General features: G+C 46.5%; 1 protein-coding gene across 4 annotated transcripts in view; it reads left to right on the forward strand.

Moving 5' to 3' along the window:
* The window catches only part of ELMO2 (engulfment and cell motility 2), a 38,486-nt gene that overhangs the window by 10,246 nt on the left and 3,307 nt on the right, over positions 1–24,933 (forward strand). The window contains exons 2-19 of one of the 4 annotated variants that reach the window (XM_081097478.1): positions 3,000–3,127; positions 3,416–3,456; positions 3,913–3,985; positions 4,361–4,411; positions 7,487–7,668; positions 9,219–9,318; positions 10,606–10,757; positions 11,597–11,675; positions 14,691–14,741; positions 18,989–19,111; positions 19,458–19,592; positions 20,176–20,280; positions 20,387–20,495; positions 20,853–20,989; positions 22,139–22,302; positions 22,407–22,519; positions 22,698–22,805; positions 23,566–23,636. In XM_081097478.1, coding sequence (XP_080953604.1) covers positions 3,050–3,127; positions 3,416–3,456; positions 3,913–3,985; positions 4,361–4,411; positions 7,487–7,668; positions 9,219–9,318; positions 10,606–10,757; positions 11,597–11,675; positions 14,691–14,741; positions 18,989–19,111; positions 19,458–19,592; positions 20,176–20,280; positions 20,387–20,495; positions 20,853–20,989; positions 22,139–22,302; positions 22,407–22,519; positions 22,698–22,805; positions 23,566–23,636 — 1,872 coding nt within the window. In that variant the 5' untranslated portion in view covers positions 3,000–3,049. Of the gene's footprint in view, positions 1–2,999; positions 3,128–3,415; positions 3,457–3,912; positions 3,986–4,360; positions 4,412–7,486; positions 7,669–9,218; positions 9,319–10,605; positions 10,758–11,596; positions 11,676–14,690; positions 14,742–18,988; positions 19,112–19,457; positions 19,593–20,175; positions 20,281–20,386; positions 20,496–20,852; positions 20,990–22,138; positions 22,303–22,406; positions 22,520–22,697; positions 22,806–23,553; positions 23,637–24,933 lie in introns of those variants that run through there. The other 3 variants (XM_081097477.1, XM_081097479.1, XM_081097480.1) reach the window with 3 other exon arrangements.

A 24,933-nucleotide genomic window follows, 5' to 3' on the forward strand; every position in this document is an offset into this window, starting at 1 on the left:
CACCAGCAGTGCACAAGTGTTCCTTTTTCTCCACATCCTCTCCAGCACTTGTCGTTTGTTGATTTGTTGATGATAGCCATTCTGACAGGTGTGAGATGGTACCTCATTGTTGTTTTGATTTGCATCTCTCGGATGATTAGCAACTTTGAGCATGTTTTCATATGTCTCTTGGCTTTCTGAATGTCCTCTTTTGAAAGGTGTCTATTTAGGTCCTTTGCCCATTTTTTTATTGGATTGTTTATCTTCCTTTTGTTAAGTTGTATGAGTTCCCTATAAATTTTGGAGATTAGGCCCTTATCAGATATGACATTGGCAAATATGTTTTCCCACGCAGTGGGGTTTCTCGTTGTTTTGTTGATGGTTTCTTTTGCTGTGCAGAAGCTTTTTATTTTGATGTAGTCCCATTTGTTCATTTTTTCTTTAGTTTCAAGTGCCCTAGGAGCTGTATCAGTGAAGAAATTGCTTCGGCATATGTCTGAGATTTTGTTGCCTTTGGATTCTTCTAGAATTTTTATGGTTTCCTGTCGTACATTTAAGTCCTTTATCCATTTTGAGTTTATTTTTGTGTATGGTGTAAGTTGGTGGTCTAGTTTCATTTTCTTGCATATATCTGTCCAATTTTCCCAACACCATTTATTGAAGAGACTATCTTGGCTCCATTATATGTTCTTGCCTCCTTTGTCAAATATTAATTGAGCATATTGGTTCGGGCCGATTTCTGGGCTCTCTATTCTATTCCATTGATCTATATGCCTATTCTTGTGCCAGTACCAGGCAGTTTTGAGAACAGTGGCTTTGTAATACAACTTGATATCTGGTATTGAGATCCCACCTACTTTGTTCTTTTTCAGGATTGCTGCAGCTATTCGGGGTCTTTTTTTATTCCAGATGAATTTTTGGAGAGTTCATTCTAGATCTCTGAAGTATGCCGTTGGTATTTTAATGGAAGTGCGTTGAATTTATAGATTGCTTTGGGTAGTATGGACATTTTAATGATGTTGATTCTACCAATCCATGAACATGGTATGTTCTTCCATCTGTTTATGTCTTCCTCTATATCTTTTTTCAACGTCCTGTAGTTTTCTGAGTAGAGGTCTTTTACCTCTTTAGTTAAGTTTATTCCTAGGTAGCTTAATTTTTTTGGTGCGATGGTAAACGGGATTGTTTTTATAATCTCTCTTTCTGAAAGTTCACTATTGGTGTATAGAAATGCCTCAGATTTCTTGGGGTTAATTTTGTATCCTGCTACATTGCCAAATTCATGTATTAAGTCCTAATTAGGGCAGATTTACCGATAAGGGTAGGATGCCTGTCCTAGCACCCAGATATTTGTGGTACCGCCCCTGCTTTGCTATGTCACTGGAGCAGAGTATTTCAACCACGAGTTAATCTCATGGGGCCAGTTTCTATTCAGAGGTTTGCTGTGTGTCTAGGCACATAAAAATTACACGTGAAAAATTCTGCTCGGAGCTGCCAAAGTTGTAGAAGCTTTAGGGGCCATCAGGCCAGCCTCCTTAAGTCCCTTTAGGCTTGATTTAGTTGCAGTGAACAGAAATTCAGGCTTGCTTGGGGTGGGGGGAGGGAGTACTGGCTAAAGTTAGCTCCAACTTCTGTCCCCTTGACTACTTATTAGCTGGGAGAACTCGGGCAACTTAACCCGAGCTTCATTTTGTCATCTTCATAGGGAGGTAATAATTCTACTCTGCCTACTTCATACGGCTGCTGGGAGGACTCAACAGCTAAGTGAAAGCACCTTGAAACCATCTCTTTTACATTGTCATGTTCTGGAAATGCTTGTATTTGTGACCATTGACTTCTGAAGCCCCCATCCTAGTCAGGAAATGGTCATGAAAGCTTCCCTCCTGTGAGGCCTCTGCTTTGAAGGGGATGGGATTCTTAACCCTTTCGCCATGCTCACAAGGTTGGGAGAACTGAACTTTGTGTTTGGGCTGGAAAATGGACAGCATACAGGAACTACAGCTCAGCAGCAGCTCTGCGGCACGTTCCAGGGGAGGCAGGGGGTCTCCATCAATGCAGAGTGAATTACGGGCGAGGGGCTAAACCTGGGGGGCAGGAGGAAGGTCTTTTTCATTAAGAGAAAGGCCTCTCCTGAACTTGTAGGCGAGGAGTGTACATACACACGAAACTATCCATTAGTCTATTGAATTCCCTCTGTCAGACCTTGGAGAGAGACTGCTTTAGCTGCTGCTTGGAATACCACTAAGCTAGCAGAGTTGCCTAGGATATCAGTCACATGGGCGCATCTTCCAGACTTGTTCAAAATGATTTATTTTCCTTTGTTTTGGAGAGAAGTGGGGGAAGGGGTCAGAGGTACTTCAAAACCTTGTCCTTCTCTAGAGGGCTCTGTGTGAGGGTATCCTCAGCTCCCTACACTGGAGCATTTCCTGTCTTCTTTCTCTTCCCCATATTCTGAACTCCGCACCCTCCCACACAGAGGAGGCTCCACATTGTGTCCTTTGAGGGGGAAGGAGTGGCAGCAATAACTAGGGAGGGGGCAAGAGAGCATGTGCCGGGCCCTGCTGACGCGGGGATTTCCTGGATTGACTGCACAACACAAGTGGGCTGGCTCCTTCAGCTGACGGCCCAAGCAGGAGAAGGCGGCGTCTGTTCTTACCCATCTCAGCATATGCTTCTCCCTCTCAAGGCCCCAAGACAGGAATTTGCAGTAAATGTGTTCTTCTGCCACAGAGCACTCCTTACCCTTAAACTGAAGTGCCACGTTGGCAGATCTTCCTACTGGCTGATCTGCAGTTGATAGACAGGATTGTCCTGTTTCTACTTGCTGATTTAATCCAAAGAGACAAAAAGCCCAAGGAGAGATTGTGGTGTGATCTAGAAAAATTCAAACTAAGTAGTTCCATGTGTAGTAGTTCGGCCGTTGGACAATGTCTGTCATCTAGTTTTCCAAAATATCTTACAAGAGTGAAAAGTGAAAGCAAACTCTGACTTTTTCCTTCTTTCTGATTCTTTCTCCCCAGGCAGCCGTATCTGTGTGTGCATCTTAGAGAAGTAGGGCCCATTGGGAACAATGCCACCACCATCAGATATTGTCAAAGTGGCCATTGAGTGGCCAGGTGCTAATGCCCAGCTCCTTGAAATCGACCAGGTAAGCTCCTGAAATGACAAACAGTGATGCGAACAGAGGGATCTGGGAAGAGGATGTCTTTAGGGATGAGGACCACTGGTATCAGGAATAAGAACCAGCCAGAGGGAAGCTGAGGCCTGTCCCCCCCTACGGAAGCTTGGTCCCCATGGCTTGAGAGAGACTGCCTCTCAATCCAAGCTATCAAGGGAGAAGTCCATGCTCAGACCCCAGGTTAATCCTGCTTGGCAGCCCCTGGTCAGAACCATGGCATGAGGAGATGTGGTTGAAGGACCTCTCTCTTTCTTTCAGAAACGGCCCCTGGCATCCATCATCAAGGAAGTTTGTGATGGGTAAGTTGAAACTCCCTTGTTTTGGATGATGGCAAGCTAGAGACTAAAGGAGTACTACCAGGTCTTGACAGGACTTCTGCTGAAGGGTCTCCAGTTAGTCAGATCCCCAGTATGGGCTTTTGTGCATCGTTGCCTTACGCAGGAAGTATAGCTAATGAGGATGACCCTTAGACCTCTTATCAATCTTTAGTTTTTTCTTTAAGTCCAGGAATGCCCTGCCTGAGGTCCACGATGACTTGTATGTACCTCCTTTTGTGCTGTCAATCTTACAAGGTTATTTGTAACCTTGAGGAGGTTATTTTTCAACATCTCAACCTAAAGCTTTAATTTTTGTCCCAGTCCTTTAAACATGCCACCTGATCCCTTGAGCAACTCTGCTGAAATTATTTATTTGCAGCTTCTAGATAGGTCCAGAGGCATAGCCAAATGAGCTGTACTATTTTTTCTCTTACACAGGTGGTCATTGCCAAACCCGGAGTATTACACCCTGCGTTATGCAGACGGGCCCCAGCTCTACATCACTGAACAGGTCAGTACTGGGAGAAGCAAATCAATATAGGCCTTGCCCTGCAGTGCGCCACCCAAGGAGACCATGCCGTTCACCTTACTCACATCAGGGTAGCTTCCACTCACTGGGGAGAGCTGCTTCCTGGCTGGAACAAGGTGCGCCAGCCCTTGTTCTCCACTACTGGCTGGAACACCATGCTTTCACTTCCTGAGAGCCCAGGGCTTGAAGAGGACCTTAGTAGTTCTGTGCCAAGAAATAAGCAGTAGGAGAAGAAGGCCAGACTGAAGAGTCTCTGTTCCAACTCCTTTAGAAAAGACAGAAAGTTCTTATTGACTCAACAGCTTGTACAATTTTAATATTTTATTTTAGTTACTCTTTTTTCTCTTTGCTCCCCAGACTCGCAGTGACATTAAGAATGGGACAATCTTACAGCTGGCCATCTCCCCGGTAGGTACTCTGCTTTCCTTAGGAATTAATTTATTTAACAAACATATATGAGTATCTATTCTGGGCCAGACTCTGTTCTAGAAATTAGGACTGTGGAGATTAACAAATCAGTCTTTGCCCTCACAGTCTGCTTGAGATTAAACCAACAAATACAATATATGGCCTTTCTCAAGAGTCTTGATGGAAAGTTGTTTAGGGAGTTGTAGGAACTCAGAAAAGGGACCACCTGACTCAACCTGAGGCTTCCCAGAGAAGGGAACACATAGCCCAAATGTCGAAGACTGCGCAAGAATAGCTGAAAAAGAAGAAAATGAAGTGTCCCAAGCAGAGAGATGTACTTTGTCTGGGGAAGGCGGGATGCAGGATGGCTAGGGTCTGTGGCCATCAGTGAGAAGCCAGATACTGAAGTCCCTGATGGTCTGCTTATGGGTTTGGATTCTGTCTAGAAGGGAAGGTGGGAACACTGAAAGAGCAGGAAGTTATATTACATTTAGATTTATATTTTAGAAAGATCACTTTAGTGATAGGGTGGAAGATGGGCCAAGAAAAGGAAGATAGGCGGCAGGCAGAATCTCTAAGAAACTAATGAGGAATGTTAACAGCCCCTGAAGGCAAATGGCAATGGAGACGAAAGGATGGTCATAAAAATATTTAGAGGCAAACTGGATGAACATGGTAACATACTGGATATGGAAGGAAAGGGAGCCTCCAGGATGACCCTTGTTTTCTGCAAGAGCAGCCTTTAAGGGTAACTAAGGGAGCAACCAGAGGGCAGGAAGAAAACCAGGAGCATGAAATGGCTCAGGAGCCGAGGGCAGCAGAGTGTCAGGACAGAGGGAGGTGTCCACAAGGAGCAGAGGGATAAAGTCAACAGAGCAGAAAGGCTGGCTGTTGGCCTGTTACGTCAGTCAGTCACTGGTGAGCTTCCTGCACACTGTTTTGGTGGTGACATCCAGATTGTCATGGGTTGATAAAAAGAAGTGAAAAAGTGAGAACCTCGGGTTTACCACATTATCAAGAAGCTTGGTTATAAAAGGAAATAGGTGGAGACAGTAGTAACTCAGAAAGGTAGAGTGCAAAAGATGTGCTCTTTAGAAAGGTAAAACATTCAAGTGTTTAAAAAATCAAATTTTCACAAAGATACAATGAAAGGTCTCCCCCCTACTACCCTCCCACATCTACCCAGTTCCCCACTTCCTCCAACCCTTCAGAGTTGTTAACTATTGTTGCACCTTTTTATGTGTCCTTGAAAATCTTAAGATGGACAAGAGGAAGCTGACAGTGCAGAAAAGAGGGGGCAATGAATGGAACAGGACCCTCCTGGGTCAGAACAGGAGGAATCCAAAGCCCAGGTGGAGGGATGTGCCGTGGCTGCTCGGCCCAGGAGGAGGACAGTATATTTGCGGAAGGGCCACCAGAAAATTGAGGGCACCTGTTTTCTTGACAAAGAGAGAGACTTGTTTGTCTGCGAGGAAGGGAGGCTCGAAGTAATAACCGCCAACATTTCTTGAACACCCATATTTTGCTAAATACTTTGCATAGGTTATATCCTTTAATCCTGACAAACACCCAATGAGATGGGCACTCTTAACAGCCTCATTTGGCAGACAAAGAAACTAAGCTTAGAGAGGTTAACTTGCCACTTGTCACAATGCTACAGGTCTGTTAGACTCTAGGCCAGTATTCTTACCGTCCCATTCTTCTGCTTCCCTCTCTTTTCCTGAACTCAGCTTAAAGACTTCGTTATTCCCCCCTCAGCTCTGCTAATTTAATATGACAGTCTTGGAGTTAATCACTTTTATAGACTCACGAAGCATCTTACAGACCTCTCTCACGGAGCAGTTGACTTTCCCAGGAGCACACCTCTCTGGAGCAGGAGGCAGCCGCCCAGACAGCTGTCTCAAGAGGGAAATTAACATTTGGAGTTGGAAGTTTCTAAGTGTGATGTAGACCAGTGCTTTTCAAATTGTTCTCTCCTGTGACCTTTTCTCCTGGGGGACGTTTTCCCTGCTGTGGAGATCTTGAAGGATTTCTGTATCATTGAGAGCAGTGTGCTGTTAAAGGGCCATCTATAATAGTCAAAGAGGAGAGGCAGAAGGGAGGGAGATGAACAGGCCTGACACTTTGGCCGGCAAGAAGACTGGGCTTCAGTCACTTGCTTAGCAACTATAAAAAACAATAAAGACTACAGAAGCATTATTGCTCTTGAGATTCTTCCATTCCAGCTGAGAACATTAAATGAACACACCAGAAATAGAGAAAGATGAAACGGTAAATTGTGAGGCATTGACTATAAAGTTAATAAGTTCAGCAAAAGGAAAGATCAGTGAACACGAGAGCAGGGATTGTAGCTGTAGCTTGCAGAGTGGAGACAAGCATTCTGCCAGGAAAAGTTCCCACGCTGGGAGGCTTTGTCACCAGTCTTCATCTTCAAAAAGCTATTTTGAAATTAGTTACTTCCCGCTCCTTGATATTCTTAAAGTTTCCCCAGGACTATCACTTTGAGGAACAATGATGTGGACTTGAAGAGAAAATTTAAAAAAAAATGTGAGGCTTCCCCCATTTTCAGATTGAAAGGGATCTTCAGGGTCATCAGATTAAATTCTCCACCCAGGCATCCCTTCTATAGCATCTTTGATAGATGGTTGTCCAGATTCTCCTTGATTGCGTCTAGTGACTAAGAGCTTATTACTTCAAGAGACAACCACTTCCATTGTCTAATGGCTTTAATTAATAGAAAACTGCCCTATGTGGAATCAGTATCTGTTTCTCTATGACTTGCTAGAGTTAGTGGGCTGTCATCTACCAGATATCTCTTGTATTCCCTGGGTGGGGATTCCTTTAATTCATAGACCAGAGTGGTGCACAAAGGATACAGATACTACAGAATTGGTCTGGGCATATTGGTAATTCCCCGATTTATCCAGTGAACATTTATTTAACAGCTTCTAAGCAGTGAAAAAAAACTAGTTCTGCCTCAGGCGTGAATGTTCACAGAAGGGCCTCAGAGCTATCCACAGAGCAGTCACCTGCCATAAGGAACAGATGGCAAATATCTTGTTCCTGCTCTCACAGTCCCGGGCCGCACGCCAGCTGATGGAGAGGACCCAGTCATCCAGCATGGAGACCCGGCTTGATGCCATGAAGGAGCTGGCCAAGCTCTCTGCCGACGTGACCTTCGCCACCGAGTTCATCAACATGGATGGCATTGTTGTGCTGACGCGGCTCGTGGAAAGTGGAACCAAGCTCTTGTCCCAGTGAGTATTATTGAGGTCTTGTCTGGGGCTTTCGGAGGTCTGTTCCTCTCCACAGAGCATCCTATTCTCATTTCCATTGAGTCAAATGAGGTTTTTGAAAACTGTCTGCATAAAGAGCAGTGTGCCAAGCACAAGAGTCCACACAGAGGGATATAATTCACTATCGTGGTACTAAATCTTATAGTCTGCTTGGGCTCTCACAAAACGGTACTGTGCCAAGTGAGTAGTAAAAATAGGGGTTGCTGAACTCAGGAAGAGGGAGGTCAGCTCAAGACAGACCTATACCTTTATGGAAAACGATTTGTCTGATGAAGGTTAGTGTGCAGACTATTCATTATGGACTAGAACAGGTGTCTGTCTATTCTTAACCACCCCCTGCCTCCCTCCCTGTCCAGTCACCGCCCCTCTCCACACACACACCCCTTTCTCTGTGTTTATCATAGGTTACCCCCTTCCCGTGTGCCATCTCCCTGCCACCCATTTTCACAGGGCGGAGAAGGTCCAGAACTTTGAGATACACCATGAACATCTTTACGCTACTCCAGCGCCAAGATGAATGTGGTGGGAAACTGCCTTGTCGTGATCCACAGTGAATAACATGTTTAGTTTGCCTTCTGAGCCTGTGGAGCCTAAGCTGGCAGAGAGGGAGTCAGAAATCTTTCAGCCGACAGATCAGCTATTGAAATTTTCAGCCAAACCAAGCAACTAATCATGGGTATTTGTTTAAGTCCTAGAAAATCCTAAAGCTTTCGCTGTCATCAGCATTGACCCCTCAAGAGTGCTGCAGTCTCCCAGGAGTACAGGATTGGAAGGGCCTTGGTTTCTTCCTCTCTAAAAGGGGGATAATGCCCCAGGATTGTCATGAGGAGCATTGTAAATGAGAATGGGTCTGAGCAGGCTTTGTCCATGGGAGTACAGTTTGTTAATTGCAAAGCGCTCTACAGAAGTATAAAGGATTTAATGTGTAAACAGGAGAGAGAAAGGGAAGAAAACATTTTCACCCTGATTTTCCATCAGCACAATGCTGAGGGCTTTGCATTTATTGTCATCTTGCCCCCACCACAATCCAGTGAGATCGACATGATTTTACAGAGGAAGAAATTAAAGTTTGAAAATATAGAATTTGCAGTTAGCAAACAGCTGAACAGGAATTGAACCCATGTCCAAAGTTTGTACTCTCTGCTCCTCCAGGCCTAAAGGTGAACATGGTACATAAGCTTCCTTAGGTACTCCCACAAGGTATTGGGGTTTGACAAAGGTCTGCTCTGGTTTTGTTCTTGGGAAATGGATAAGTGATTCTGTTTCCCTGAGATGAGGTGACATGGAGAAGGAAAGCCTAATCCCCAACAGCCTTTATGTTTTCAGTGATGGCTACCTGGACAGATCTGCTCCATGTCTGTGTAGGTGCGCATGCGGGCGCTGACTCAGAGTTGCATCGACTGATTGCTCATGTAGTGCCTACACTGAAATCCTTCCATTGTGGCTGCCTTCAACCTGTTCCTGATTTTGAACCTTTGTATTGTTGTGTGTGTGTTTTGCACATGTCTCAGCTACAGTGAGATGCTGGCATTCACCCTGACTGCCTTCTTAGAGCTCATGGACCACGGCATTGTCTCCTGGGACATGGTTTCCATCACCTTCATTAAGCAGGTGAGGCCTCCAGCATTCTGTCTTTCTCTCCTTCCTCAGTCACCCGTTGTTCTCCAGGCTAAGGTGGGGATGCAGTCAATACCGCATTCTGGTATGGGTCGGCTTTCTATCCCTGAGGCCAGACTTTCATCCTGGAGCTCTGTTCTTCCTGTGGTTCCTGCAAGACTTACCCTGCTGTACTCTCAGGACCTGCACGGAGATGAACTGGGCTCTCCGAGTGAATCTGCCCAAAGTGGCCCTGGATTATTAGTGAGACTTGGGAGAACACCAGCATCAGCCAGTGCCATCCTTGAGTCTTCTGACCTGCTTCCTGACTTTCCCTTCTCTTTGATAAAAAGTCTTCATTTCATTTGCCTTATAAATCTGCCTTCTGTTTACAAATATGCCAGGTAGCCTGTTTGGACTGTCAGATTGACCTCAGTCGGTACGAGTGGAGACTTCTAGTTTTGCCCTCCTTTCTTTTACAAGAAGGGACAGCATCAACTCGGAAAACTGAACTAAAACCAGTGAATAATATGTCCTGACCTGCCATTGTCTTGGGACTTTGGGAACCTCCCAGTGCTAAAGCTATTTTGGCAAAAGTGACCTGACCATGTGTTAAGGATATTATAATAGGGATTGAGGAGGATTAGATGACAAGACTTTGAGACCCTGTCTACCTCTCTAAGTCTCTCTGTTCTATGTGTGTATAGGGACACAGTGCATGTCAGGAGAAGTGTACCTGGAAATAAAATAATATCCTAGTACAGGGGAGGGCAAACTTTTTGACTCGAGGGCCACAATGGGTTCTTAAACTGGACCGGAGGGCCGGAACAAAAGCATGGATGGAGTGTTTGTGTGAACTAATATAAATTCAAAGTAAACATCATTACATAAAAGGGTACGGTCTTTTTTTTTTTTTTTAGTTTTATTCATTTCAAACGGGCCGGATCCGGCCCACGGGCCGTAGTTTGCCCACGGCTGTCCTAGTATCAGTAAGATCCTCTGCTTTCTATAGTCAGCTTTTTCACACTCGAGTCCTTATTTTGAAAATTAAGCCCTTAGATTTTGAGGACACACAGTTGACTGGATTACTGTAATTTGAAATTGAGTTTTCCATGCCTAGAGAATCCCTGGCATTGGCCCTGGTAGCCATAAAGAGATAGCACTCTCCAGCTCAGGACACCTGCCCCAATGTGGTCAACACACCTGAGAGGAGAGAGCCTGTGGGCTAGCAGCAGAAGCCTAAGCCGTCCAGCTCCCATGGGCCCTGAGCTTCCTCTCTGATTTGTCCCTCTCTGCCTTTAGATTGCAGGGTACGTAAGCCAGCCCATGGTGGACGTGTCCATCCTTCAGCGGTCCCTGGCCATCCTGGAGAGCATGGTCCTGAATAGCCAGAGTTTGTACCAGAAGATAGCGGAGGAAATCACCGTGGGACAGCTCATCTCTCACCTCCAGGTGTGAGTAAGAGAGTCTGCCTGCCTCCCTGCCCTGTCGCTTCTCTTCTCCCCTCTCCGTCTGCGTAAATCTTCCCATCCTCTCCTGCTTTGCTTAGATTCCAAGCTGCTGGTCTGCTTGTTCATCCATTCATCGCCTCTTCTACATGACTGCCAGGTTCCTTCCATAACTCAGACCTGATCATGTCATCTCCTGTGTAAAACCCTCTGTAACTCTCTTGCCCCTTCGGATGAAGTGGATTTCCCCAATCTCCCTGTACCACTGTGGTACCAGACAAAATGAGATGCTTTCTTCTCTATGGGCCGAACAATCTGTTTGTACCTATGGCAATTATATTTACATAAAATACTCTAATTTTTATTATCTGTCTCCCATTTTATACATTTTTAAAATATATTTTTATTGATTTCAGAGAGGAAGGGAGAGGGAGAGAGAAACATCAGTAATGAGAGAGAATCATTGATTAGCTGCCTCCTGCACGTCCCCTACTGGGGTCCGAGCCCGCAACCCCAGGCATATGCCCTTAACTGGAATCAATCCTGGGACCCTTTGGTCTGCAGGCCAACACTCTATCCACTAAGCCAAACCAGCTAGAGCTCTGTCTCCCATTTTAAACTGAGCTATCTGGGAACAGGGACCAATCATTTTTGTATCCTCTGCTTGGATTTAAGCAAGAGCCCAATTAGCATTTGGTGAACAAATACTTTTAAAAATGCTTTTGAGGCTTAGCCCCCTGTTATTATTTGATTACAATCTGTGAGTGATTTCATGAACCATGTCTAAGTGTCATCTTGCTGGTCATTCTTCTAATCTCCTCTGCCTTCTTTCTTCATTGACACAGCTCCAACCAGGAAATTCAGACCTACGCCATTGCCCTGATTAATGCACTTTTTCTGAAGGCTCCTGAGGACAAGCGACAGGTCTGTGGCTGCCTTTCCAAGCTTTTCATCTGGGCTCTTCCAAGAGAAGAATTCTCACCCACTCACCCTTTGCAGACAGCAGAAACCCAGCCATTTTCCCAAGAGTCCTTCCTCCTGTCCCTCTGTGATCAGAGCCCATTGAGTGGCTTTGCTAAAGAAGACCCAGGGGAGAACGAGCTGGGAAACCAGCTGGGGTCTTAGGTCAGAGCAGGGGCCTGCAAACTTGTTCCTCTAAAGGGCCAGAGGGTAAATACATTTGCTTTGTGGGCTATATTGTCCGTGTGGCAACTATCCACCCTTTCTGTTGTAGCTAAAAGCCAGCCACTTCAGACAGTAGGTGAACGAATGATGCGGCTGTCTCGCAGTAAGACCTTATTTACACAAATAGTTGACAAGCCTAATTTGGCTTTAGTTTGCCGACCCCTAGGTTAGAGAATCAAGAAGGGAGAGGAGATTGAAACAAATGAGAGCCTTACTTAAGGAAGCAAGAGTGGAGGCACTTAGCACGGAGTCTCGTGTGTAAGCTCTGATCCAGGTTCTAAACTTCCTTCTTCTCCTATGAATTATCTGTGTGACATTATGCAAACAGCTCTACCTCTCTGAACCCCAGTTTCCTCACCTGTAATATGGGAGCTACCACATCTGCCCCGTTTACTTCATAAGGATGTCATGAGGCAAACCAGACCCCCGATTTACAAGTGAGGAGACCAGGAATTGGATGGGCAGGGGAACGAGCTCTGACCTAAGCATCCAGGGCCTGCCACTGGCCGGACACATGCTTTAACCTCTTTGGGTCTCAGTTTCTCTTTCTGTCAAATGAAAGGGCCAGATTAAAAGACCCCTAGGGGCCCTTCCAACACACTTTCTAGATTTCTCTGGTAAAAGCCCAAGTGGTGTACAAAAGAAAGACTTTTTAGTTGTCTGTCAGTACCCTGGGCTCAGGAGGTTGAAATTCATGTGGGATCAGGTGTAACAAGCCCTTGGTGGATGCCAGTGGGAGACCAGGAGCATCTGTGTTTCTGTCTGTCCTGTCTTTCTTGGATGGCTTTGCTCCATTAAGCTCTTCCTCCCTGGTCCTGTTCTGAATGTAAACTGAAAGCTCATTCTTCCATCTGCTTCTCTCTGTGCTTTTGCTTTCTGCCGGCAGGACAAGCACCTTAATCCTCTAGACCTGCCTGCCACTGTAAGTAGCACCGCTCTGTGGAAAGGGCCCCGCTCTCATCCAGGTGGGGAGGTCACAGCTGGGCAAGAATCTCACCTCTGATCTAAGATGTTCAGGGAGCTCCAGGACCAGGAAAGGTTGTGTGCTATAAGCCTCATTTGTCAGGACACTTGAGGACTTCCTGCAGAGTAGAGCCACATGCAGGATTAAGGCGATGCTTGTCCCAGGGAATGTGGCCCAGTCTTTCCTTTGTAACTCGCCTTTACGTGGGTCTGTGGTTCAGCCAGCGAAGTTCAGATTCAGAAATAGCCTGTGGCTTTCATCTAGATACCATGGCGCATCACCTCCCAACTTGATATAGCAAAGTGTAAAGGTCAATCCATGTTTACCTAGACCGTGGGCATTTGAAAAGGTTTGGACAGTTGACAAGAGGGGATTTGGATGCTCATTTTTCCTAAGAGGGAGCTTAGGGAGGTCAGCTCTACAAGGATCCGGAAGAGGATGAGTGCTTCCCCCCACAGAGAAGCTTTTAGTCTAAGGTCTTAATGTTCTAGCAGTAGACCACTGCCTGTTTCCCACTGTTAGCTGTCCACAGAGAGATCTAATCTCAAGCTGACCTCCTATAGCTATCAAGAAGTTTCGAGGCCGCCTTCCTCCTCCTCCAGGTGGTGTGTATGCTCAGGGCAAGCATAGTAAAACTTAATATTCCTGGCAGCACCAGCCACTTGGAATATGGCCAGAAATCCAGGCGTGAGAGAAAGGCCTTTGGGCTCTGAGGACACTGCTCCATGGGAGAAGTGTGACAGCTCCCTCAGGCCGATGGACTTAGAATTCTCTGTAAAATTAAACTGAGGCAGCAGTTTAGAAAGTGAAGTCATACCAGTTAACATTATAAGAAGTGATGGCTGACACTGGAAGGCAGAGACAAAAGAATTCTAAAAAGCTGTCAGAGAAATGAAAAGCATGGTAATCTGGGACCATTTTGTTTAGGAGAAAATAGCTTCACATCTCAATAGCTCGTTGAGGGTATTAGTGTCACAACCCAGAAAAATAAATGATGGTCTTTATAAAGCCAAGTCCTCGGCAATGATTAAATTATAATCATTGCAGTCTCTTCTGACATAGACATGTATTTTTTAAAGATTTGCATGAGAATGGTCAAAGTAATGGTTCTGAGAGGACCCTTAAAGCTTCGCTCCCTGGAAGATTCACTTTAGGAGGATACTAAATACATAAAGTGTTCCTGTTAAATCAGAACCAAATATAATTTAAAAAGTAACCCTATTATGAAAATTACCCCAAAGCACTCAACACGTTCTCTCCACCAGTTGGAAGTGAATGGGAACTACTCACTGTTTCAGGGGGTCCACACCCAGCTCCCTCTGCGGGTGAGCCCCAGGAGCAGCGCCGGGCCAAAGCCCTTTCCTGGGTTTGGTGTCCCTTCCAGCCTAGGCAGTGGGTACCTGCCTGGAACAGTGAACAGTGCCTGCGGCTTGGGGACCATCATGCTGCTCTGTGCTCCGTTTACGTCGTCCATCGCCCAACGTCCTTGTAATACCATGTCTTGTCCTGAGGCGTCTTCGTCCCTCTTTGGAGATGATGTGGGGGATTGTGCCATTGGGACCAGAAACCCTATTTGTTCATTTGTACTCTCAAAGGAAAAATGTGAGGGAATTTGTTAGAGTATAAGATGCAGGTGATGGTTCGTGGATTTTTTTCTATTTGCCCACTTTTCATTTGAAAGGTAAAAAAATTGTGAAAGAAAAAGCCCCAGAGCTGTGACATCACCTTCCTCTATGGTTGTCACAGCTGTGTCCTGCCACCGTGCCTCATGTCCCTTATTTTCTCACTAGGACATGGCCAATGCATTTGCACAGAAGCACCTTCGATCCATAATCCTAAATGTAAGTTTCTGAAACAAGCTGTATTTTGTTACTGTTGTTTTGTTACTATTAATAACAATTATTACCATTATTATAGTTGTATTATTGTTGAAATTACCATTGAGTGGGTTGGGCACTCAGAGAGAACTTACCAATAGGCACTAAACACTCAAGGTGAAAAGCTTTTTTGTAATCCTCTATAGGCAGAGTTGTCTCTAGGAGGCTGCTGGCCCACCAGGGATTGATCGCAGAGCCTCACAGGAGACACTGAGGCCAGCTGTACTGTTTGTTGTCTGGCAGATCTAAACTTGTTTATCTAGAGGGAATGTGTTAAAATGAGCACAAAAAAGGAAGGTAACTCGTTGAATTAACACGGGTCATAAACCTGAGTGTGTGGGGCGCCAGCAGGGATGAATAAGACAGTGTGTTTGCTCTCGAAGAACTTCCAGTCCAGTAGGAAAGACGAGTGGTCATGGCACCTGTGGTCAGGTTCCGTAGAGATGCGTGTCTGGGAGACTTCAGAGGAGGGCAGTCAGTCCTGTGTTGGAGGAGAGGTGTCAGGAAGCCTCCAGAGGACCGTCTTCAGGGGAGGCTGAGGACAAGCAAGCAGACCAGAGAGAAAAGGAGTGGGGGTGGGGGCCCGGAGCCAGAGGGAGTGTGTGATGGGTAGAGGGTGAAGCAAGGAGCAGATCTGTGGTGAGACTGCAGATAGCAAAGACCAGATCAAGTAGGGTCTTAGTCTTTTTCCTAAGGGCGGTTGAGGGGCTTTAACCAGGATCATGAAGTAACCAGACTAGCATTCTAGAAAGATCATGCTCCAAAATCTGTGTGTTTCCCGGGGGGTGTGTTAGCGAGGAAAGTAGAGTAGGAGGTGGTGGGGAGGGGGAGGCATCTGGAAAGAGGTCTAATTCCTTGTTACCAGGGTGGTGAAGTCGGGTGGGAGGGAACCGAGATGGGAAATGGGGACAGTGGGAGCGGGAAAGAACCAAGGATCTAAATTAAAAGATGGCCATTTTATCAGTTGTCAAAAACAAGGGAGAACTGGGAGAGCACAGTGAAGAAATTCGAAGTCAAGTGTGAAAGACTTACTAATTCTGAACATGAACTTTGGAATCACCAGCACCCACTCTGCCATTAGCCAAATCTTTGATCTTGAGTAATTCACTTAACTTCTGTGGGCTTCGATGTGCTCCTCTGGATGTGAGAACTAAATGAGCTAATATATATACAGTGCTTAGCAGGGTGCCTGGCATGTGGTAAGTGCTGTGCTTATATTGGCAGTTTCTTTGTGAACAAGATAGAACAGCTGAAAGAATTCAAGAAGTAAGCTCCGAGTACTTGTGAAGTCCAGTGATCAGCTGATCTAAACACGAGGAGCCTGTCAGACTTCACTATGCAGAACTAGCTCTTGCCTACTGGCCATTCCCTGGTCACAGCCCATGGGCAGCCCACAGGAGGGACCTGAGCAAATGCTCAAGCACTCTGCCTGCAAGTGATGGAGAGCACACAGTGCCCACGCCTTCTCGTCCACGTTCCTCTTCGTGTGTGGGAGCAAGGATGTCCTTGTGAGGGAAATTTAATGAATTTTGAGACTTTTTATTTACTTGGATGAGGTTATGACAAGCTAAGATTCCACTACAGAAGACAGTTCAGTGTCAGGGACTTAGATAGTCTGCTAGGAAATGGTATGCATGCTCACTTAAGTCCAGGAGGTTAACTGAGTCCAACCAAAGAACATAGGCCTGGAAGTATCTGACAGCAAATAAGATGTCAGGTAAAACTCACCCAACTGGAGCTGTACTTCTTTAAGCCATTGATGGCTAGAGTATTACCTTCCCACAATGATGTGTCTGAGTTTGAGAAAGGGGATTAAATGAATGAAAACCAACATCACATTAACTTTAACCTCTCTTTAAAGTGGTTTATGAGTTCTGGAGAGGTGAGGCGAAGGAGTAGGGATAGACAGGTGGTGAGAAATTGGAGTGGTAGAGTGGGGGAATATAGAGAAAGGAAGAGGCTCAGAGTGAGGGGCAAAGAAGAGGTGTCAGTGGGACAGTAGAGCAGTGACAGAGAAAGAGCCTGGGCAGAGAGTCTGGGGGGAGAGAGGGAAGGGAAGCTTACGGGGAGAGCAGAGAATGAAAAAGTCAGCTTGGGGAGATGGAGACAGACAGAGACTGAGCTGAAAGGAGAGACAGAGGGAGCACATGGGACAGAGGGAGGGATGAGGGCGTTAGCACACCCTGTAGCAAGAGAGCAGGGCCGCTTTGTCCAGTAGAAATTTCTGCAGCTGTGGAAGTGCTGTCCCAAATGGTAGCCACTAGCCACACGTGGCTGTTGAGCTCTTTAAATGTATCCAGTCTGACTGGGGAACTTAACGTGTCATTTTTTTAAATTTAATTGAAATTGAAATGTGGCTTGTGGTTACTGTTTGGGCTGTACAGAGCTAGAGAGAGAAAGAGACAGGAAGGGAAAGCACTCTGGCATCTCACGGTGGGGAGATGAGGCCTAGCAGTGCCGTCCAATGAAAATATAGGGACTTATTTTATTTGATACTAGAAGCCTGATGCACAAAATTGGTGCAAGGGGCTCGGCCCTCGCAGCCCTGGCTTCATCTGTCTGGAAAGTTGTCTGGACAGTCGTTCTGCTGTTGCGCCATTTGGTCGATTTGCATATTATGCTTTTATTATTATAGATGTTCTAGTAGCAATGTTGAAAAAGGAATAGAGGAAATTAATTTCAATAACATTTCATTTAACCCAGTCTATCTAAAACACTATGATTCCAACATATAATCAATAGGAAAATCATTAATGAGATACTGTACATTTTGTTTTTACATACAGAGGTTCTGAGGTCTGGTGTGCCTTCATTGACAGCATGTCTCAGTCTGGACTAGCCACATTTCCAATGTTCAACAGCCACATATGGCTAGAGGCTACCAGAGTGGACTTCACGGGTCTAATAAGTTTGCTCTCCAGCCGAGCAGGCCCCAGAGAGCTGATCTGAAGTTAGAGGGAGCTTGAAAAAGATACTGATCTAGAGTAGAAGCTCTGTAGAGCTGTCTGATAGAACTTTCTGTGATAATGGAAATGTTCCATTTCTGCCCTACCATCAGGTGGCAGCCACTAGCCACATGTGCCTGGTGAGCTGAAAATGTGTCTAGTGCTACTAAGGACCTGAATTTTCAACTTAAATTCATTGTAAGTGACTTAAATGCAAGTAGCCCCATATGGCCAGGGGCTGTCCCATTGGACAGCACAGGCCCCTAGAGACACAACTAGACTGAGTAAGAGAACACAAAGGATCCAGGGAAGCTGGGCAAGAGTCTCATTTGGCCGAGAAAAGAGCAAGAGTGACAGGATTCAAGATGGTCGTGAGATAAAGTGGGGGAGCGAGAAATACAGGAAGCAAGCAGGAAAGAGCAGGCTCTTGTGGGAGTGAGAACAGGACAGCTTGAGACAGGAACATAACCAGCATTGCTCAGCCCGGAGCGTATGGGGAAAGACAGAGCGAGCATGAGAATAGGAGAGGGGTAGGCATCAGAGGGACAGAGGGAGGAGGTGATGAGCTGAGGGGGGACCAGGGCCATGGAAAGAGCAGGGAGAACAAGTTAGAGGAGGGAGAGGGACATGGTGGGAACACAACACAGGGAGGAGAGAGAAAAGAAGGACAGTTGTAGGAGACGAAGGAGGGAGGGGCGAGTGAGGAGGGTTGGACAGGAGCACTAGATGCCCCCCTTTTATGTAGGTGTCTCCATGTCATTTAAAGAAAAGGATCTTTTCTAAAGCCTCTCTTCACCAAAACATTTTATTTTTCTAAGGGAAAACAAAGAACCATACTGTCCAATTCCACAAGCAAGTCTTTCTCCATGCCCACTAGCTATCGTCTTGGATGTCTTGGATCTCTTTAGACCTGCAGTCCAATTTGGTAGCCACTAGCCACAGGTGGCTGTTGAACACTTGAAATGTGTCTAGTCCAAATTAAAACTAGTAATTACTTACCTGATTGGAATAAGGTCCAGCCGCTGAGCTCCCATATCATAGTCTTAGTGGGGTAAGAGAAGAGGATGGTGCCCTCCGGCCTGCAGTGAATCCTCTCTGCCTGAATCAAGCCTATTCATGCTCCATCCCCTTCGAGAACACGAAGTCCTTGTGTGTGGGAGGAAAGCCCTGTTCCTTGCCCAGTCTACTTTTTCACCAGCATGGATGTGACTCTTTAGTAAAAGAAAATCAGTTCAGCCCCTTGCTCCCTGCCTGTGCTTTTTCCAGCACGTGATCCGAGGGAACCGCCCAATCAAAACTGAGATGGCCCATCAACTGTATGTCCTACAAGTCCTGACCTTTAACCTTCTGGAAGAAAGGATGATGACCAAGATGGACCCCAATGACCAGGTAGGCGCTAAGTGGGGCAGAGCTTCACTGGCTTAAGCTGTGTGCTGTTGGATGTACTGCGCTCTACCCTCAGGCTGTGTACTGAGCACCTGCTGTGTGCCAGGGACCTTGCTTAGATGTGTCTGCACAAACGGTTTGGTCTGCTCTGAGAAATCTAGCTGTGTGCCTCCCATGTCCTCTTCCTGCTGGTGACCCTCTGCGCCAAGCCCACCTCTGTCCTGCTAAGGAAGAGGTGATGCCTCTTCAGAGATCCATCGGGGCCAGAGTTCTGCCCAAGCCCCACCCACTCTTTTCCTTGCTTCCCTTGGTTAGCTGATTCACCTGCTGGCTGTCTGTTTCACCTCAGGCTCAAAGAGACATTATATTCGAACTGAGGAGGATTGCATTTGATGCAGAGTCTGACCCGAGCAATGTCCCCGGGAGTGGGACTGAAAAACGCAAAGCCATGTATACCAAGGACTACAAAATGCTGGGATTTACTGTAAGTTTCCCAAAGCACAGACCTGCGCAGGCCTTCTGCTCTGACAGGAAGTCAGAGGGCCCACCCAAGTGAGTCCTGGGCACCCCTGCTTCATAACAATGGCCCTGGAGTAGATGACACTGAGAAGCTGGAGGGCCTTGATGCTCAGTTTGCTTATGCAATGGCAGAGTCACAAGTTTATGTGCAACATTTGGCCCTGTGAAAAAAGCCATCTGTAAGCAGGTCTGGGAGGTCAGCCATATGGATGGAGAGGAGGCCTCTCACCACAGCAGCGAGGTTCTTTGAAAAGTAGGCGTGGGTATTTTGTGATAGGATACAGCTTGAGGATGGAGTTAATTCAATTAAATATTTATTATGTACCTACTCAGTGCCCAGCAGTGTGCTGTATGCTGGGGTTACAAGGTGAGTCAGCCCAGTGGTCAAGGGCTCACAGTCTCATAGTAGCGACGGGCACGGAAAGAGCTACAATAGATGTAGGTCTGCAGCGCTAGCAGCATTCAGATGAGGGGCAAGGGCTTCCCCTCAGGTGACACTGCACACAGAAAGACTGCCAAGTCTAAAATCAGGTTTCTTCTTCCTCCAGAACCATATCAACCCAGCAATGGACTTTACGCAGACTCCTCCTGGAATGCTGGCCTTGGACAACATGCTGTACTTGGCTAAAGTCCATCAGGACACCTACATCCGGGTAAAGGCTGGGGCCAGCTTTCTCAGCCCTGGTACCCTATCTCTGGCCTCCCTCCTCTCCCTCCCTAGCCCTCTCCTCCCTCACCTCCTTTTCCTCTCCTCCCCAGATCGTCCTGGAGAACAGCAGCCGCGAAGACAAACATGAATGCCCCTTCGGCCGCAGTGCGATTGAGCTTACCAAAATGCTCTGTGAAATCCTCCAGGTTGGGGAACTACGTAAGTCTGTACAGCAGCCCTGTAATTGGGGGCTGAGTGAGCTGTGATCAGCTTATCCTTGGTAATGGGAGTCTTGGGTATTGCTTTGTTCAAGCTGGAAGTTTGAACACGTTTAAAGGCTATGCCACCATCCACTCCCAGGTGCAAGGACTGGCTGAGTCTGTCACAGGGCAGAGGTGGCCCAAGAGCAAGTGCCCTGGAGAAAAAGGCTCAGGAATTGGGAACGGCCCCTCCTACACTCATCACTAGCCCTGGTCCTCGTCATGGTTTTGTTCTTCAGGACTTTGGTGCAGAGGAGCCAAAGTTTCTGGACATGAGCACCCAGCTCATCCCTTTCCTGCCTCTTTTCTCCCATAGCAAATGAAGGACGCAATGACTATCACCCGATGTTCTTTACCCACGACCGAGCCTTTGAAGAGCTCTTTGGAATCTGCATCCAGCTGCTGAACAAGACCTGGAAGGAGATGAGGGCAACAGCTGAGGACTTCAACAAGGTCAGTGTCGCAGAGCTCTGAGGTCCAATGGGCTGAGACCATCACCTGACAGCCTGTGACAGCTGGCCAGAGCCGGGGAAATGCCTGAACTGGAAAACCAGCCTGATGTGCAGCAATACGTCACAAGACTGAGGCATTGTCCCCTCTGGTTGTGCTTCCTCTGTCACCTTGAGCAGATGTCTTCCCCTTGGTGCCCTGGGCCCCTCATTTGCCCGTGGAGCCAGACTCACCCCTCCTGTCTTCCTTAGGGGCCAGGAGAATAAGCACAGTAATAGCTGTGGTTGCTGAGCAATTACTGTGTGCAGGCACTGTTGCTGTTTTGTGCACTGGAAGCATCAGGGAGAGGTTGGAGGGGATTGGCATGATATGCAAGTCATGGATACCTACTCAGAAGTCATTCCTCCATGCTTTCTGAGTACCCATCTCGGTGAAGCACACAGGGCCCTCAAAAGCTGGTACTCTAGACTTGAGTGTTTTGAAGCTGATCATCTCATTGTAAAAAGTTTGGGAAGAACTTTTAAGCATATTCAGTATAAGGAAGAAAATGTTTGCTATAATTTCACCACAGTGTTGACCATTTTTTATGTGTTTCACTGTAGTCCTTTTTTCCTGTAGATTTTTCCTTCATTGATGGAGAGCTGACCGGATGTGCAGTGTGATACTCTGTTTTTCCTTTAACTGTTGTTTTAGGGGACGTAACACATTTTTTTGAACATATCACAGTGTGCCAGGCACTGTGCCTCCATATAGCATCTCATAATCCTTCAGGCAGCACGTATCAGAAGATGTGTCTTTCTCTCTCCCTTTAAACTGTAGGGGGAGAGTGCTAAGTGACTTATTCAAGGAATAGATGAAGGGACAGAGTTAAGATCTGAATCCATTCCTCTCTGACTCCAAAAACCTATGCTTATTCCACACCGTTGACTAATTGAAATGTATGAGAAATAAGGCATTTGTCACCATCAGTCATTTGTCCTAATAACCACCCGAGGAGGTGTTCCTTAGCATGTCGGTGCTCTGTTCCCCAGCACACATCTGTAGTCCTGCTGTGCTCAAGACCCAGGCACAGGCCAAGCCTTGGTGCCCAGAGGCAGCCTGTCTGTGTGGCAGAGCAGGGGCGAGCTGGCTGCCTTCTTCCTTCCCCCTTAGGTTATGCAGGTCGTCCGAGAGCAGATCACTCGTGCTCTGCCCTCCAAACCCAACTCTTTGGATCAGTTCAAGAGCAAACTGCGCAGCCTGAGCTACTCTGAGATTCTGAGGCTGCGCCAGTCCGAAAGGATGAGCCAGGATGACTTCCAGTCCCCGCCGATTGTGTAAGTACCATCCCGTAGGGGGCAAGGTGGGGGAACCCAGCCCCACTCTGTCTTCCTTCCAAAGCTTCACTGTGACCTCCTTCCCCGGTACATGGCCACCTCAGGGAGCTGAGGGAGAAGATCCAGCCCGAGATCCTGGAGCTGATCAAGCAGCAGCGTCTGAACCGGCTCTGTGAGGGCAGCAGCTTCCGGAAGATTGGGAATCGCCGAAGGCAAGGTGACAGGGGCCTGGGGCACATGCGGTCCTACTGTCCAGAGCCACTCCATGGGGAGGGAGCCTGCCTTGGCGGGCCCTGCAGGGAGCAGGCGGGGAACACAGCATCCTCTGCCTGTGTGTGCCCAGGCCTTTCCCAGAACTGCCCTTGCTCACTTGTTTGGCTTCCCTTGTGTTCCAGAACGTTTCTGGTACTGCCGCTTGGCACTGAACCACAAGGTCCTGCACTATGGTGACTTGGACGACAACCCTCAAGGGGAGGTGACATTTGAATCCCTGCAGGAGAAAAGTAGGTTCATTTCTCTATTGCTGTGACTTGGTAGCTGGACTCGATGTCGGGAGAGTTCTAGTCCTGGCTGTTTCAAGCTGATTGTCTGGTCTTGGGCCAGATGTCTCTCTGGACCCGTTTCCTCATCTGTCAGAGGTCATCTCTGTCTGCCTCCCTCACAGGGCTGTTTGGAGAATTCGGTGAGATCACAGAGGGGTATGGGCTTTGCAGATTGTAAAGGGTGATACAAAACAGAGTTGAAAGGTGGTGGTTAAGAGCAGACTGCTTGGATCCAAATCCTGGCTTTGCCACTAATTCTAATTAATTCCGATTAATTCTAATTAATTTCGAGTTCATTCTCCTCTCTGCCTTTTTTCTTCTGTTAGAATAATAACCATATCTCCCTCATAAGAGGATTGAATGCCTAGTCTATGTAAAGCACTTAGAACCAGTAGCAGGTGAAACTGTTAGCTGCCGCCACTGCTGTTTGCTGTGGTGTTGTTGTCACTGTCATTACTGTGACGTGAAAGTGAGGTGAGTGTCAGAGGCCTGTGCCTTGGGGAAACGATCCAAAAGCCCAGTCAGATTTGACACAGCCCTGCAGGCCATGGTTCATGGCAGTGACCCCAGAGGGGGAACAATACAAAGCCACACACCCTGAGCTGATACAGCTCTTTGAGTCTGGGGGCTGAGGCTTCCCTTCGAGCACCCGAGCAAGGACCAGCTTGCACCATGAAGCTCCCAGAAACTAATTCCCTTCATTGATCAGTTCCTGTTGCAGACATCAAGGCCATTGTCACTGGGAAAGATTGTCCCCACATGAAAGAGAAAAGCGCTCTGAAACAGAACAAGGTGAGTGGAGAGGCAGTCCTGAGTCTGAGCTGCTGTCACAGGGGTTCCTGGGCACAGGCGGCGGTGGCAGTCTTTTAGGTGCAAGCTCTCGCTCGCATCCTGTCTCTCTAATGCCTGAATGTTTTATTAAAATAATTGTGAAGATACAGAAAAATAGGTAGAACCCCCGTATATGCATCACCCAGCCTCCACAGCCATGGCAAAGTACGTGTCTACCTTCCTCCCTTTGTTACTGTGAAGAAAACCCTGAGTGTTACATCATTCCATCTGTCAGTATGTAGAATGTATCTCTAGATTGTGAGGACTCCTTTAACATGATCACAACAGCATTATCACATCTAAAAAGAAATAAAATTTGTTATTTAATGTCAACTATTCCATTGATGTTTGAACTTCCACAGTTGTTTTATAAACAGCACAATTTCCCTGTATAAATATGCAAATGCGGTATGTGTAGACATACACTCAGCCCCGTTTTGTTTGTTAAGTCAGCATCCAGAGAGAGGCTACCCTTGTGATTAGTTCTTTAAGTTTGTTTTTTTAAAATGTGGAACACTTCATGGATTTGCGTGTCATCCTTGCGCAGGGGCCATGCTAATCTTCTCTGTATCGTTCCAGTTTTAGTGTATGTGCTGCCAAAGCGAGCACCTTTTAAATTTCTTAATTCATAAGTTCCCCCTCCATCTTTTCCACCTTTATTTCTCTTTGCAGTTTATTAGTTGAAGGAACCAAGTTGCTTGTTTGGTAGTTTCCCAGAGTCTGAAATTTGCTGATTGTCTCCCCACAGTGCAGTTTAACTTGCTCCTCTGTCCCAGATCTGTACACTGAGGGAGAGATCGAGAGGCTTGATCCAGTTCAGGTGTGACCTTTTTTTTTTTTTTTTAATAAGACTACTTCCTAAAGGTCTTATGTTCTATCAGAGACACATACCATGTGGTTGTCTCTCTTTTTGTGGTGTCAGTTCCCCGAATGCTCAATGCCTCGTTCCACTAGTAAATTGAGGCTTGACAGCTAGTGATATTCTAATGCAGCCCGTCCTTTTCATTTATTAGCTGAACTACTTTTCTAAAGAGAAACTTGCTGTCACCTACTGTTGGTTTCCCAGTGGTACAGTTTATGTAAGAAAGGGTAAATGCTGGATTCTTTCCTAGTGTGTACCTAGAGTTAGTTCCCTGATATCATCCAACAGTGACCAATTATGTGTATGTGTCTTGTTTTATTTTCCAGTATGATTATGAACTCAGGGTTTAAGCAAATTCTATTTTTTTCAACCCATTATAGTTATGTTGTTGATGCT

Source organism: Myotis nattereri, assembly GCF_964212035.1.
Source record: "Myotis nattereri genome assembly, chromosome: 8".
NCBI lineage: Eukaryota > Metazoa > Chordata > Mammalia > Chiroptera > Vespertilionidae > Myotis > Myotis nattereri.